The sequence below is a fragment of the Arachis hypogaea genome, chromosome 3, assembly GCF_003086295.3.
Source record: "Arachis hypogaea cultivar Tifrunner chromosome 3, arahy.Tifrunner.gnm2.J5K5, whole genome shotgun sequence".
Classification (NCBI taxonomy): domain Eukaryota; kingdom Viridiplantae; phylum Streptophyta; class Magnoliopsida; order Fabales; family Fabaceae; genus Arachis; species Arachis hypogaea.
This window is the reverse complement of record NC_092038.1, coordinates 91,880,512-91,896,972: the sequence shown is the minus strand read 5'-3', so window position 1 is coordinate 91,896,972 and position 16,461 is coordinate 91,880,512. Positions and strand designations below refer to the sequence as shown.

General features: G+C 36.2%; 1 protein-coding gene across 1 annotated transcript; it reads right to left on the bottom strand.

Annotated features, from left to right (window-relative positions):
* Positions 1-9,006: 9,006 nt before the first annotated feature.
* On the bottom strand, positions 9,007-13,582 carry LOC112790581 (uncharacterized). Its single transcript, XM_025833046.3, has 9 exons — positions 13,185-13,582; positions 12,903-13,093; positions 12,248-12,429; positions 11,846-12,130; positions 11,698-11,756; positions 11,546-11,582; positions 11,347-11,418; positions 9,875-10,199; positions 9,007-9,670 (listed from the first exon to the last, which is right to left on the bottom strand). Exons 1-9 carry the CDS (start codon positions 13,294-13,296, stop codon positions 9,326-9,328), a joined length of 1,608 nt encoding a protein of 535 aa, XP_025688831.1. The 5' UTR covers positions 13,297-13,582; the 3' UTR covers positions 9,007-9,325.
* Between the last annotated feature and the right edge of the window lie 2,879 nt (positions 13,583-16,461).

The following is a 16,461-nucleotide window of genomic DNA, read 5'->3' as shown; positions in this document are numbered from 1 at the left end:
AAATTCCTTAAATAAAGCATAAGATAAACCCTACAAATGGGGTTTATCATCAACCCCAACCATCAAGGAGTAAGTCAAGCAAGCATAATTGACCTTAATCCATAAGTCATAGCTAACTTACCAAACTAGTTGATAGAAAGCTAGCGTTAATGGAAACAAGAGTCAACTAACTCCCCAAGAATCACCACTAAATGTCGGACATTATGACTCTAGTATCCTAGGAACTCAAATCCGAAGCCAAGGTGTGAAAATCTACTCAAATTCTAAGGTTGGCATTTTCACAAACACCTTGTGTGCATAAAAGTAAAACATGGAAAATTGCAAAGTGAAATGGAAAACTACAACCAACTATCAACAAAACCAAACATAACTACGCAATCAAACATAAAGGAAGCATGAAACATAAAATTCATTGATCAAAACTTTAAGAACACCAAATTGCAAATATGAACAAAGTATCTTGAACCAAAGGAAATGAAAGTAAAAGTGCTATAATTAAAGAGAAGGTTAAGAGTACTTACAAAAGATGAGCAAAATCCAAACTTAAAGCTTGCTATAAAATGCTACATGAAAACTACATAAACCCTAGGAGAGCATTCTACTCTACACTACTCCTACTCGTAATTACTATGCTAAAAAGTGTAAAATGAAATCATGTGCAGGGTCCTGTGCGTACGCACACTTTGCTGAAAATTGACCTGTGCGTACGCACAGGTGCTTGTGCGCACGCACACATGGAAATTCTTTCTTGTGCACACGCACGCTTACTTGTGCGCACGCACACTTCACTGTGTGTGCTTTTCCTTATTTTCTTCATGTTTTCTCCCTTGTACATGCTTCTTCCACTTTTGGCTATCCATTCTTGCCTAATTGACCTGAAATCACTCAACAAACATGTCATGCCATCAAATAGAATAAAAGTGGAATTAAATTGCTCAAAATATATCGAAAAATATGGACTCATCACTTACCAAATTAATTGGTAAAAAGCTAGCATCATTGGAAATAAGAGTCAACTAACTACTCAAGAATTACCACTAAATATCGGACATCATGACTCTAGTATCCTAGGAACTCAAACCCCAAGCCAAGGTTGAAAATCTACTCAAAATTACCCAGTGATATTTTCACAAATACTTGGTGGGCATATAACCAAAATATGAGAATTTGCAAAGGAAAATGAAAACTCTGACCAAAATATTCACAATATCAAAATTAACATTCAATCAAACATAAAGAAAGCATAAAACACTAAATTATTCAATCAAAACTTCAAGAAACTCAAAATTGCATATATTGACAAAGTAACTTGAACCATAAAACAAACTAGCAAGAGTAGTGAAATTAAAGATACTTACAATAAGAGAAGCAAAATCCAAGATCAAAGCTTGTTATAAAATGCTATACTGAACCCTAATTAAAAATCCTAAGAGTGCTCTCCCTAACCTACACTACTCCTACTCCTACTATATAAAACTATGTAAAATAAAGTCCTAATTCCTGATGAAAGCTTTTCTCTTCATATGGCTTCAATCTCCCTTCATATAGCACTTCAAAACCAGCTTTAGCCTTCCAAGATTGGGCCAGAAAAGTCCAAAAATGGTGAGCCACGTGACTTTTTAATGAAGTTACACGCAGGGACTTGTGCGTACGCACAGATGTGTGCGTACGTACACTTGCTGATTTTTCACCTATGCGTACGCACAGGGTTGTGCAAAGGCATACTTCCTTATTTCTGTACTTGTGCGTGGGCACAGAAAGTGTGCGTGGATACACTCTGAAATGCTTTTCTCCTTTGTTTTCTTCATGTTTTCTCCCTTTTGCATGCTTTCTTCCACTTCTACCATACTATTCTTGCCTCTTTGACCTGAAATCACTCACAAAATATATCACGGCATCGAATGGCATAAAAGTGGGATTAAATTGCTCAATTTAAGCACAAAAATGCATGTTTTCACATTTAGTTTCAAATTAGAGATGAAACACAAAGGTATGCTATTTTAGTGCTTAAGTGTGAGTTTATATGATGAAATCTGCCCAAATCAAGTCAAAATATCCCATCAAATATGGACTCTTCGGGGAGCTTTTTCTGCTCATGCTCCCTTTACATGTTGTAGTCGGCATTTTAACCTGACCATTATGACTTTGTTTGCAACCTCAACTTGTCCGTTTACCTAAGGGTGTTCTACTGATGTAAATTGGTGCTTAATCTTAAGGCAGGCCACCAAGCTTCTAATTTAGTCAGTGAACTGAGTTTCATTGTCCGTGGTGATGGAGTGTGGAACTCCAAACCGGGTGACAATGTTCTTACAAAGAAATTTTCGACTTCTTTGAGCTGTGATGGTTACTAAAAGTTCTACCTCTATCCACTTAACAAAGTAATCAATACCCACTATGAGGTACTTTACTTCTCCACTTAACAAAGTACTTTTGGATTAGGCTTCTATTGTTTCCCCTTGCCATGGTGCAGTTGGTTTATAAAGGGCATCAGCTCAGGCATTGGATTCCCGAGCTATATGTCGGATCTCTCTTTTCAAGAACTGTGCTAATTTTTCTTGTGATTTTTCCAGTTACTTCTTCATGTTAGGATCCTTAGCTTGATAAGTGTCGTTAACTTGGGAAGTTATCACTTAAGAGTCACTAAACACTATCAATCTTTCTTCCCCGACTTCTTTAGCTAGATTTAAGCCAACAAGCAAGGCTTCATATTCTGCTTGATTGTTGGAAGTAGGAAACTTGAACTTTAATGATAGTAAAATCTGAGTTCCTTCTTCATTTTCCAGAATAACTATTGCTCCACTTCCAGCTTTATTGGTTGATCTCTACGTACAAATTCTAAGTTGATGGATCACCCTGGGCTTTAGTGTATTATGCCACAAAGTCGGGTAAATTCTTAGATTTGATTGTTGTCCAAGAATTGTTGTCCAAGTTTCATACCTTAAGTTGAATTTTGACAGATCCACAGCCCATTGTAGCATCCTCCCTGCAATGTTCGTCTTCTGTAGAATATGCTTCATGGGTTGATTAGTTTGGACCTTTATAGTGTGAGCTTGAAAATAAGGTCGGAGCCTTTTGGAAGTGATGATATAGATGTGCACTTATCTAAGTTGGCCTCAATACCTCTTTGAGTGAGCATCAAGCTTAAGAACTTCCTGGCCTCCATTGTAAAGGTGCATTTAGAAGGATTCAATCTCATCCCATGCTTTCTTATTATGGAGAACACCTCAGACAAGTCAGTCAAAAGAGCAAGGTCATCTCTGGTCTTGACGAGCATATCATCCATATATACCTCTATTAGTTTTTCAAGGTGAGATGAAAACACCTTATTCATCAGCCATTGGTATGTGGTTCCAACATTCTTCAATCCAAAAGGAATTACTATATATAACAATAGTTAGTCTTTGGAGTAATGAAAGAATTTTTTTCTTGATCCGACTTGTACATCGAGATTTGGTTGTATCCCAAGTATGCATTCATAAAGGACAGATAACTATACCGTGAAGCTGAGTCAACAAAGGGGTCAATACTAGGATGAGAGTATGAATCTTTGGGGAAACCTTTGTTGAGGTCGATGTAATCCACACACATCCTCCATTTTTCATTTTACTTTTTTACAAGGACCACATTAGCTAGCCACAAAGGATACTTTACCTCTCTTATAAACCCAGCATCTAATAAGGCTTGCACCTGTTCTTCCAGGACCTGTGTTCTTTTAAGACCGAGCTTCCGTCTCTTTTGTTGAACAGGTCGAGATCTTGGATAAATGGCGAGCTTGTGAGACATGAGGTAGGGGTCTATACTAGGTATATCAAAGGCTTTCTAGGTGAAAAGGTCGTAATTCCTTTGTAAGAGATTAACGAGTTGTGCCTTTAGACTTTCTTCCAAGTTGGCCCTTATGCTTGTTGTCTTTTCTGCTTGATCTCCAATTTGCACCTTTTCTATCTTTCCTTCAGGTTTGGGACGTAACTCTTCCTGAACTCGGACACCACTGAGGTCAATAGTATTAACTTCTTTACCACTTGTACTGCCTCTTAAGTTGAGACTTTCATTGTAACACTTTCTTGTCAACTTCTGGTCTCCTTTTACAGTGGCATTTAATTGTGCAGTTGGGAACTTCATGCATAGGTGAGGCGTAAAAATGAGTGTAGCTAATCAATTCAAGGTTGTCCGACTCATCAAAGCATTGTAGGCTGATGCCACGTCTACCACAATGTAGTCGACGCTTAAGGTCCTTTATTTCATGCCTTTACCAAAAGTGGTATATAATGAGATAAAACTAAGAGGCCAGATCGGCGTATCTCCTAACCCAAAAAGGTTGTCTGGACAATCTTTTAGATCCTTTTCTTTTAACCCGAGTTTGTCAAAAGTGGGCTTAACGAGTATGTCGGCCGAACTTCCTTGGTCAAGTAAAGTTATATGGAGGTTTGCATTAGTAAGGATCATTGTGATTACCACAAGGTCGTGTGACCATGTACCACTCCTTGTGCATCCTCTTTGGTAAAAGAGATTGTGGCTAAATTGGGAGCTCCACTATCTTCTCCGACTTGATATTCCTCTTTAAGATGTCTTTTGCGTGAGGACTTAGTAACTCCTCCTCATGCAAATCCGCCATTTATTATGTGTATGTGCTTATCAGGGATTTGTGGTGGCCGATCTTGTCGACTTCCATCTTCATCTCCTCTTTTCTACTTTCCTGAGTCGTCCGTCCTTTTAGCGGGGTATTGATACATGCTCGGGAAGACAATTGGGGCATTCTAAGGCAAAAGGACAGAATAAAAATTTCATACTTTCAGAGAGCCCCATCACTAGAGCACCAGCAAAGAAGCTCAAGGAGAGCTTTGGGAACTTGACAGCACTTACGCATGAGGAGTTACATCAAGTTATAACCAATGGAGAAAGGATAAGGCCCATTGGGCTAAGTCAAGATAGCAAGAAGCCCAATAATACTTTTCAAATTCAATGGGAGGCATAATTTATTATTAATTTTTGAATTTTTAGGCCTTTATTTTAGTTTGTTTTGCTGTTAGAGTTTGTTGGAAGATTTTATTTACTTCAGATTTGCTTAGTAGTATGTTTAGGAATTTTAAATTTAAATCACATTTGATCTAATCCAATAAGATCAATTATAATTTAAATTAAGTTATCTTATCTTATCTTTTAGTTAGTTTGTTAGGGGCCTATTTAAATACCTTTGGTGAGGCAATTTAGAGAACTTTTAACGAATAAACTTTTTAGTTGCTTTATGCATGTTTTTATTGTGTGATTAAGAGAGGTGAGAGATTTGTTTTGCTTGTTGCATGAAGAAGATTGAAGGATCCAACACTAAGGTGAATCTGTGTAGTGGTTTCTTTCAATTTTTAGCCCTTTAATCTAGGTTGTCAAGGACAAGTTCTTTGAAGGTCTAGTAGAAAATCCCTTCCGGTGACCTAGGTTGCTAGGAACAGGTTTCTTAAAGGTCTAGTAGAAAAATCCTTATCTATCTTTTTATGTTTCCTTTGTGTCTTTTGGGGTTTGTCTCTTTATGCCAATAATCCTTTTTTTTTGTTTTATTCTTTTCATATCCCCCTTCCAACCCTTCCGTTAGGATTTTAATGGTTCGAATTTATTAAACTCTGAATAATTTCATATCAGGTATCTTTCTAATCGACCTTCTCTGCCCAACTTTTCTGTAACATTTTTCAGATCATAATAGTTATTAGTGGAATGCCCATATAGTTTGTGATACTCGTAATATTCTATCTGACTTTTGGACTTTTTGTGTTATGGGCAAGGAGGTAAAAGTTTCTCAATGTGACGGATCTTCCTATAAATATTGACAAGAGAAACTCGGAGTGGAGTGTAGTTGTGGTATCTTCAAGGCTTCTCTGAGCTATACTCTTTTTCTATGTCTCTTTCTCGTTATCCCGAGTTTGATAAGGAAGGTTTAGCTTTGGGACGGAATCTCTAAGTCAGGAGTTCTCCTCCATGTTGATATATTTCTCTGTCCGCTCTTGTACTTCATACAAGGAAGTTAGGTGTCGCTTGGATATGGATTGGAAAAATGACCCTTCTCTAAGGCTGTTAACCAACCCCATTATCATTGCCTCAGGAGGTAAGTTTTGTATTTTCAAACAAACTTTGTTGAATCTTTCCATATAATCACAGAGTTTTTCACCGACCTCTTATTTTATCCCTAAGAGACTTGGAGCATGTTTGACTTTATCCTTCTGAATTGAAAATCGGATAAGAAACTTCCTTGCTAGGTCGTCGAAGCAAGTCACCAACCTGGGTAGTAAGTTATCAAACCATTTCATCGCTCCTTTGGTCAGCGTTGTCGGAAAGGCCTTGCAACGAGTTGCATCGGACGAATCAACGAGGTACATCTGACTTTTGAAATTGCTAAGATGATGTCTGAGGATGGTAATTCCGTCATACAGATCCATGTCAGGACTTTTAAAATTCCTAGGAACCCGTGCTCGCATAATTTCTTCAATGAATGGGTCTTCCCCTCCAAGAGGACTTTCCTCTCTTTTGGGATGATTTTTCCGAATTCTAATGTCGGCCTCTAATCTCGAGATCTTTTTCTCCAGCTCTCTTCGTTGTCGCACCTCTTTTTGTAATTTCCTTTCAGCTTCTTGCTCAAGTTGTTGTAATTGACTGCAATGCCCGTGTACGAGTCCCTGTATCTCTGTGGGATGAAGAGATTATTCATCTTCGGGTGGGTATATCTTTGAATGAATCCACTATGGTGGCGGATTTCCTGATGTACCTTTCCCGTGGGGGTACTTGTTATTTCCTGTGGTGGCAGTAACGCAAGTGCTCAATCGTCATTGTCAGGCTTCGGTTCCAATTCAGATATCGTATGACCATCCTCGAATTAATTTTCCACCATTCTTATGTGTAGACTTCTAGGTCCCCAACAACAGCGCTAATGTTTCGAGGGTTACCTGAAATTGGGTTGCTTTTGGATCTAAACATGGGTCCAGACTCCTTTTGAGGCAGCGTCCGACATGTATTGGTGCCGAGGTGCCGCCATCTGAGTTCCTCATGAGGAAGTGGAGGTGGTATCTGCAAGAGATCTGATGCTTAAGTTAGCAAGGACTTTAAGCAGGTTTTTAGTAGATTGGATTCTGAATATACCTGAGGGTGTTTAGTATATTTATAGTAGAAATGATAACCACTTTTTAGATTAGTTCCACTTTTAATGGTGGATAATTTTTCTCTTTTCTTAGGACAGTTTATTAAGATCTCCCTACTAAATAAGTGAACAATATTTTAGGAGTTAGTTACTTATTCAAATAAGTAAGTTTGATATATTATCGTCTCGCCCGACCCCTATGAGATTGGATAGGAGTGGATAAGGCTACTTTTTTTGAGTAGGTCTTTATTCTTTTTAGACTTGGCTTTATTTTTTGGGCCAGAAAATGAACAACAACAACAACAACAACAACAACAACAACAACAACAACAACAACAACAACAACAACAACAACAACAACAACAACAATAATAATAATAATTAAATAGCACCCAAAGAAAAAAAAAGCAGCATAGTAGTAGCTAATGTGATTGATGAGTGATGAATATGATTTGGCTAAGAGCTCAACCAATTAAGAGGATTGAAGAGTTTATCAGCCATGGCATTCTCTTGCCTTGCTTTGAGGAAAGCAACTACGTGTCCGTTGAGTATTAAAAAGAGTTATGCCATATGTATATTAAAATCAGTCATCAAAATCAATCATTAGTATAAAATATATACTGAAATATAAATACACATTAAAAATAAATTAAATTATATATATGTTTATATACAAATATGCACGGTAAGTCGGGTACCGGACTGTTCGTAGGGGGCTCGAGACGGAGAGGTGGGTTCCGGCCTATCTTCTGGCGGATGATGTGAGCGGATAAGCAACCGAGCTACCGAGCACTTCAAGTAGAGGGGGTGTCACCTGCAAAGGCACTCCGACGCTCAAGTCAGCAAGTGTGCAGGCGAAAAAGGTGTAAAGCGTTTTGGGTGACATACCTCGGGAGAGAGATAAGACCCTCCCTTTATATATCTTGTCAGCAGGGCGGGCCCACAGAGGGAGGGCTCCTTCCAGGAAGGTTCCTTCTTCACAGCTGTCGTGCAGCTGGCACCGAAGGTGCGTGGCCGGGTCGCCATCCGGACGGGCCAAGTGCGTCGACCCGTTCCGAGCAGGTCGCGACAACTTCGGGTCGAGTGACCAATATGCCCAACTGGGTTGGGCCATAACAAAATATATTAATAGTTAATTTTAATGACTAATTTTAATATATAAATAATACTTTTGTAAAAAAAATTTTTGTATATATGATATAGCCTCTGTACGATAGTGCTGTCGTACTAATACTGTAAATAAGAAAAATTATTATGTTACGTGTACATAAAAATTAATTATTACAATCAAGTCATCATTAATATAAAATATATATTAAAATAAAAATATATATTAAAAATAAATTAAATTACGCATATATTTATATTCAATATTCAATTATATTAATAGTTAATTTTAATGATTGTTAACATTATTGTTTTTTTTTTTTTGGTCAAATAGATTGGACAACCCTCAATTCTAAGTATTACACCCATACATTACACACTCACATACTATCATCATTGTTAATTCGCAATTTCGCATCAAGCTACACAATGCAGATAAAGTCTAATTTATTGTTAGGTCTGGACCCATTATATATAATATATAGGTTGGTCCTTCGATGTAGACCACAAAAATAGTTCGGAAGTCTATAATAAGCAATTATATTATACACACATAAAAAATTAACTATCAAATCTACTATTAATATAAAACATATATTAAGATAAAAAATACATATTAAAAGTACATAAAAATATATTTTTCGGTTAATTTTTCTTTACGCTTCTAGCATTTAAATAGACAATACAAGAAACAATTCACGTTTCAATAATCACTGTCAATGATACTTTCAATTTCAGCAATTAACAGCAATGTGGATAAAAGGGAATCAACCTCACGAATATACCGCAAACTAATAACAATAATAATAATAATAATAATAATAATAATAATAATAATAATACACACCTAAGAAATCAAAAATTACACAAACATCTAAAATAAAAAACATAACAAACGAATAAATCTCTTCAAAGCACACCAGAAATCTTTTCTTGTTTTTTCCCACTAGGTCAGACAATAACTTTGCACACCAATCTACTCAAATTTTGGTTGGGTAAAACTAAAATACCTCTACACATAAAATAAGGAAACCAAACTCTCAATGTAATCTAAGCTCAAATATACATCTAATGGGGTTTTTTTTTCTAAGTCCAACCATACTAGTTGGAAATGAATTGCTTAGTGTAAACACGGTGCCGCCGCTCCCTTGCATAGATGACCCAGAAGATCAATGACAGCATCACGGCAGCTGATACCAAAACCAACCCGCTGTAAATCCACTGACTATATTTCCGCAGACCGGGACAATGTCTGTGGCTTATGTCCGTGAATGTTTGCCTGACAAACGTGCAGTCTTCTAAATCAACCAAGAACGGACCATAATGGTATAAAGCGAAGCTAATATTCACCGCGGCTGCCATTTGGCCGTAAATTGTAGGCGTCATTCGACCAGGCGTCTTACAAATTCCTGATGACGAAACCTCACAAATATAATTGTTCCACACCTGGTTTCAACCAAAATCCGAACATTACTACTCACCACAATACGAATTTTATCACAAATAATTGCAGTTTGGATAGAACAATCTGGTTGCCGGTTAGGTCAGAGAAACAAAATGAAAATATTAGCAGAACTTACACCAAAAAGAACACAAATTAAGGAACCTAACAAGAGATGTAGGTATAAAAAATATTAAGTAGCCCCTTACCTTGGCAGCATCATCCAACGATACCTCCCCATCTGCACACGGTCGAGTAGTGAGGTCATTGTTATATGGATCGCAGAGAATAGGCATGAGAGGGCCTGATTGATTGTAATACAAAGGTCCAGCAGAAGAGGGAAAATTTTTATTGGTTACGTTGGAAATGATTTTATCAACAAGTACAACAAGTTGGTGGGTCACATCCCTGGTTCGCAGCAAGGTTTCTTGAGCCGTTGCATTATCCACACATGGAAGAATTTCATCCAAGGCTGTATGTGCAGTAGGGTTCTGAACCCACTCATCCATTGCAACACATGTATCTGCGACCGCACTAGTAGACATAAGCAGCAAAGTTAGTCTTTTGTTACACATGCAACATAAGCAATGGTAGCGGCAACGAATTTCATCAAGTGATACAGAAACAAAAATTAAGATTGGTATCTTCATTTGTAGAAAATATAAGTGTTCAAAAAGCATCATTTGTTTTCCTCCTCTCCAGTTTCCTCTACAATGGTTGCTGATCCCATACAAAATTTAACAAGCATCCATCATACATCAGGTCCAAAAGAAAATGCCTTTTCATTGTTTTTTGAATTCTGGACACTAATAATTTAATTAGGGCCAAGGCACCAACAAAATGCTACTTTCTTTCTCATGTCAATTTTGAATAGATTTTGAATTCCCCCTAATTACAATAGACATGTTAATATTATTTTTCCATAACATGCAAATATTCTATGAAACAAATACAGAAAGGAACTTGAGATTTCGTAAGAAACAAAAGACTAGAATATAATAATGACAAAGAAATAGTTGACAGATCAAACAACACATCTAATATACTCCTTCATTTCCTATACTAACAAAATGCTATTAAGGATCTTTCTTCCTCAATTTCATTTATCACAATGATTAAAAATCACTCCATTAATATCATCTGCCATTAAGCATTTTGGATGATTGACTTCAAAATGTGGTATTTCAAATCATTATTTATTATATAGTAGCTTCAAACTATTAAATAAGACCTCTTCTAAAAAACTATTAAATAATACAATCTGAACAACTTGTTATCATATCCTAGTTGAGAAGAGAAACAATTAAAGCCAAAATTTCATGTCAACACCAACAAAGAGTCTTGTTATGTGTAATTTTGTTGTTGAATATCTACCGATGACTTTTACTTTGCAAAAGTTGTTCATAATCATGCAATGAGTTAATGTCACAATTGACAGACAAAACAAAATGTAAAGAAAATCCACTTTGCATTCTCAACAAGGCTGAAATTAATCTTTCCCTCTTTGCTACACGTTTTCTTAGTCCCCAGAATCAGAATGCTAAATATTGAACTAAATTGCAATTTGTCCCAATGTAATTAAGAAATTAACTCATAATGGACTAGACAAGGTCACATCAAAGATGGCATTCAGTGAAATAAACATAAATTCAATATAAATTACAGAAAAATAGTAACATACTTGTGAAGAAAAAGAAATACACCACAAAGTATAAATGTGCCAGCAACAAGAACCCATCCAGCAATTACCAAGCTGCAACAACAGAAACACATTATTTACTCAGTGAAAACTTATATGGGACAAATCCATAGAGTTGAAAAATGTATATTAAAAAAAATCAAGGAATGAGAAATAGAAAGTGACTAAGAATTAAACTTACGAATATACAAGACACTGCAACCCAAATATCGAAAACACTGCCAAAATATTTTGCCACCAAACATGAGCAAATCAAAAAAATACTATGGCAATAATAAAGCATAAAGCAAGAAAACCAAAGGAGCGAAAAAAGGACTAAGAAGAGAGACATACAGAATCCAACAAATGCAAGAAAGAGCATAACAGCAGCAAGAATAATAAGAGCCAATCTCCTACAAGGAAAAACAAATGGTAGTCAGCAAAGAAGGATATTTCACGAAAACAAAATTTATATCAAATCAATATCTCAACTAAAACTTACATTCCGTCGATGCCTTCTTGTATTTTCTCTGAATTATCTGAAGTCTTATTGGAAAGCTCGTTAGCAGCCGTTCTGATTTTTGTCTGAACATCATTGATGTTCTTCTGGACATCCGAAGGCAGAAAAACAGCATCGACTCCGATCTTCTTAGCTGCATCGAGATAATCTGACACGTTCCTGAGGTTTTCAGCAGTATAGTCAGCTTGATTCACAACGTATCCCAGTGTGTTCGAGGTGCTACTGTGAAACTTCCCCTGACCAATGTAGAGGATAAGACATCCAACTCTACCAAAATCAAGCACACACGGTTAGCAACTTAGACTTCCAACCAAAGCAAGAATTGCAAACATAATGAACGATTTATTTCAAAGAGAAATCAAGAGAAGATAGATAGATAGATACATTGCTGCAATAGTGAAGATAATGAGGAAGATCAACGACAGAGCATATGCTAAACGAGAATAGCCATAAGGCTCTCTAGGGCAACAGCAATAACACAAACAAATGAAGGACAACATGAGGCCGAAAAGCACAAACCACACAGCAGCAACAACAAAGAATGGAACCGCAGTGAAAACAACTGACTGCACCAAAAGCAAACAACAATTCCAAGTCAGACACAAAAGAAAAACAACAACAACAACAAAGCATTATCTCATTAGATGGAGTCCACCTCATGAGCTACATGAATCAAACATTAACATCCGATCATGATCATTTCTGTACTCAGTCCATTTGGTTGCAATTGAAACTTGTCTTAGAGACAGAAATACAACTACAGAGTAACAGAAACAGGGAGACAGAAGGATATTCTGGGAGACAAAAAGTATATAAACAATTAAACAAAAATAAATAAATAAAAAATAATAATAAAACATGATTAATATTTTGAAAATGTCCAGACAACAGTACAACTACTCCAACAACATAGAGTACAAATCTAAACCAATTAGACTTAAAAATAACAAAAAACAAAAGAAAAAAAAAGTAACCAAGGTACTAAAAGTGAAGAATTTGTTTTTATTTGTTTTGATGGAGGGATAGAAGGAAACTTAACAGCAATGTAGTGCTTATTGCTGATGTTCCAACCACCGGTGTAACGGTTGAAATGGTCGAGAGGGTCTTTCCTGTTTGTCCTTTCCTTCGCCAACACCAGCGATGTGTTCGCGGCTGCGTCCCCTTCCGCCATCGATCTCTTTTCTATCTTCCATGGCAGCACCTCCTTGTACTCTCTATCATCAACACCACCTGAAAACAAAAGAAAAGTAATAAATAAAATAATATTTGAGAATGTAGAAAGGAAAGTAGAGTAAAAAAACAAGGGAAAAAAGGATATAACCTGGAATAATAAAAGAAGTTTTTGCAGAAAAGGAGAAAGAGAGAAGAGAGAGAGAAAGAAGGAGAAGGAGAAGGAGAAGAAAGGGAGAAGGGCGTGCTGTGAAGCATGTCATAATGAGGATTGTGTGAGTGCTGGTTTTGTTAAGGTTTTGGGTTTTGGGCAGATTTTGCTTTTTTTTTCCTGTGGTTTCACAGATAGCCTCCTGGTTTGAAGCGAGAGGCAGAGAAAGAGATTTGGTGGGAGAGAGACAGAGAAGGAAGAAGAAAAGGAGTGGAACTATTTATTTGTTGCTTAAATTTTGGGTGAGATTTTTTTCGACATCCCACGTCTTCACAAATTTTACACTCTTTGGAAAGAGACACTACAAATTTTTTCAAGCATATTTGTAACCCCAACTTAAATAGCCTTGGTTATTAAAAGTTAAATATCAACAAATGTTTGCCCTGTGACCAAAATGCCATTGCATTTTAAATATCTTTTTTTTTCTTCACCCGATACTTCCACAAATTTCCATTTCCGATTTCGTCACCACCGTCTACTATCTAGTATCTACTGTTAGAAATCTTAGAATACAGAGACTCACTTCAGAACTTCACTAATATAGAGAAAAAATAAAACAATAAATATTTTACATATTTGAAATTTTGAATAAATGGCAAAGTAATGGTTGTTTTGTTTCTGATTTTTTTCATCTTCATATTATGCACGGGAATAAAGATGTTTCTTTTTGGTCATATAATAAAATGGAATGCGAATACAGTGTTCCATGCCTCCATGGACCATGGTGGTAGATTCTCCACCTGATTTTTTTTAATAAATACTTAAAAAGTTAAAAGTAAACAAATAAAGTTTTCCTTTAAATAAATAAAATAATGTTATTTTCTCGGATTTGTTAGATAATATAATATACAGTATTCTAAGTCAAGGCGGAGCATCATACAACAAAACAGACATCCCAATCTTTAAGTCTTATTATAAATGGTGTATAAATTTTAGTTTAATCTCTTTAAAAATTTTATTTTAATTTTTTTATTAGGTTAATTTTTAACTTCTTAAAATTCAACTTAATTCCGTCTCTTATTCTAGTGGTCTTTTTAAGAGTTAATTAAGACACTTGTTTAAATTATCAAAGTAGAAATTTTATAAAAATTCAAATATTTTATATTAGAGGATAAACTATAATTTACAATTTTTAAAAATTACTCTTAACATTTTATTTGATTCACTTTTATTTTTAATGTTTAAAATAAGTTTCAATATCACTTTTTTAGATAATTTTGTTGATAGTCAACAATTAATTATTTTTTTATTTAACCTTTTTAATTTTATCCTAAATTCTCCTTCTCTTAATCATTATCTTTTTCTTTTATTCTTTTCTTTTTTCAGTCACCTTTTTTAAAAGACTCGAAATACATATATTTTGTATCTACTTATAGGTCACCATGTCTTTCAAAAATTTGTATCTTAGCCACAAGATATGTACCACTGTGTTTATAGATGAGAAGTGTTTACAAGCACATGACACTAAGGCTATGTTTGGTTTTGAAAATAAGACAAGACAAAACACTAAGAATAAGACACAAAAGACAAAAATAAAAAAATTAATATTTTTTGTATTTTGTTTAGTGATAAACTAGAATAAATTATAAAAGTCCAATTAATTCTCATTTTTATCCATACAAAAAATTTGGAAAAAAATATAATGATAAAAAATATAATAATGAAGAATTAATAAGAATTTGAAAGAAAAAATAAAAAATAAGTTGTGTCTTTTATTAGTATATCTGTGTCCTTCCATAGTATTTTTGGATAAAATATACTAATTCAGTGTCTCTAGACACAATGTCTCTATTCATGTCTATTCAGGACTAATCTGAAATGATGGGATTTGTGACCTTAAGAGGTTAATGAGCTACACGGCTTCTGAGTCTTTTTAGTGAATAGTCAGGGGTGAACTTACAAAGACACTCCGACGCTCAAATCAGAATGGATCTTAGATGCTGAATTATTAGGGTTTGTATGTGTGTTACTTGGAGGGACTTCGAGGCTCCCCTTATATGGATACTTTCCCAATATTATAGATCTTCTAAATGGGAAAAGATACGATTCGCATCCGAATATGATGGACAGAGTGAGTTGAGGCGATCGGAAAGTCCCAGATACTTGGGCTGAAAGGGGGTCGAATTGGACTTAAGGGCTGGATCTTCATTAGACCACTAAGGCTAGAACCCGAGTCTGCAACAGCGCCCCCAAACGTGGCATGTATGGCCTGGGAAGGGATGTCACGTTTTCATGGACCTGGGTTGGAATTGCTTCATGGGAGGTCGGTTAGCATCGAACAGTTTCTGGAGGATTTCTTATCTTGGAGATCGTGTGCGCGGTTCTCTAGGCATTGCATCAGTTGATGTGAATGGGTTCATTAATTGCTACCGCATGTGATTTTACCTTATTATCTTTCTGGCCTTTTGTATCTAGGCTTTTTGAAGTATTTTCATTTAAAAACTGCTTCAGTTACATTTGCAGCTTCATTTCCCAACTTTTTCTCCACCATTTCTATGTGTTACCTCTAATTGCTTCTATTTTCTGTCGTGGGAATTTCCTCGATCGTTTCTGGAACTGCATCTGCTTGGTGGTGCTTGTTTGAGTTTCGTCGTTGTTCACTTGCTCATGATAGTCAGATACTGCAACTCAAGTAAGCTTTTCTCCATTGTCATTTTTTCTTGTCTCTTTTTCGTTTACTGTTTTGGGCAATGTGATTAATGGTGTAGCTCTGCCGTGAAGGTGGTTTTAGGGGTCTTTAGAAGGGGTGTCACAACCTCTTGCTTAGGGCTTAGGCTAGTTTGTTCCTTGAATTTTTTCTAGTTTCTGGGCCTTTATCTATAGATCATAGGCTTATTGGTGGTGTCCTCAATTTGTAGGTATGGTGCGAAAGAGAGTCGAACCTTAACAGGGCTCGTTTTTTTTTGTGGGGGTTCTGTCGGTATTTTTGGGGCAATATCGATATGGTGGGAATCCCTTCGCACTTTAGTGAGGAGGATTTACAAGAGCTTCACGATGCCGACTTGATTTGCGGTATCCGGTAGGGTAGGGGTGCTGTGGAGGAAAATTACGAGCTCTTTCTCTTCGACCCCCAAGAGTGGGTGTGTTATGTAAACATGGAGGCTCCCTTAGTTTCCGACTGGATGTGAGTCATGGTCTTGGTTGGCTATTTCGGCCAGAAAATCCGCCATGGCTTAAGCCTTGATGGATTGCCTTGGATGATATGCAATATCCAATT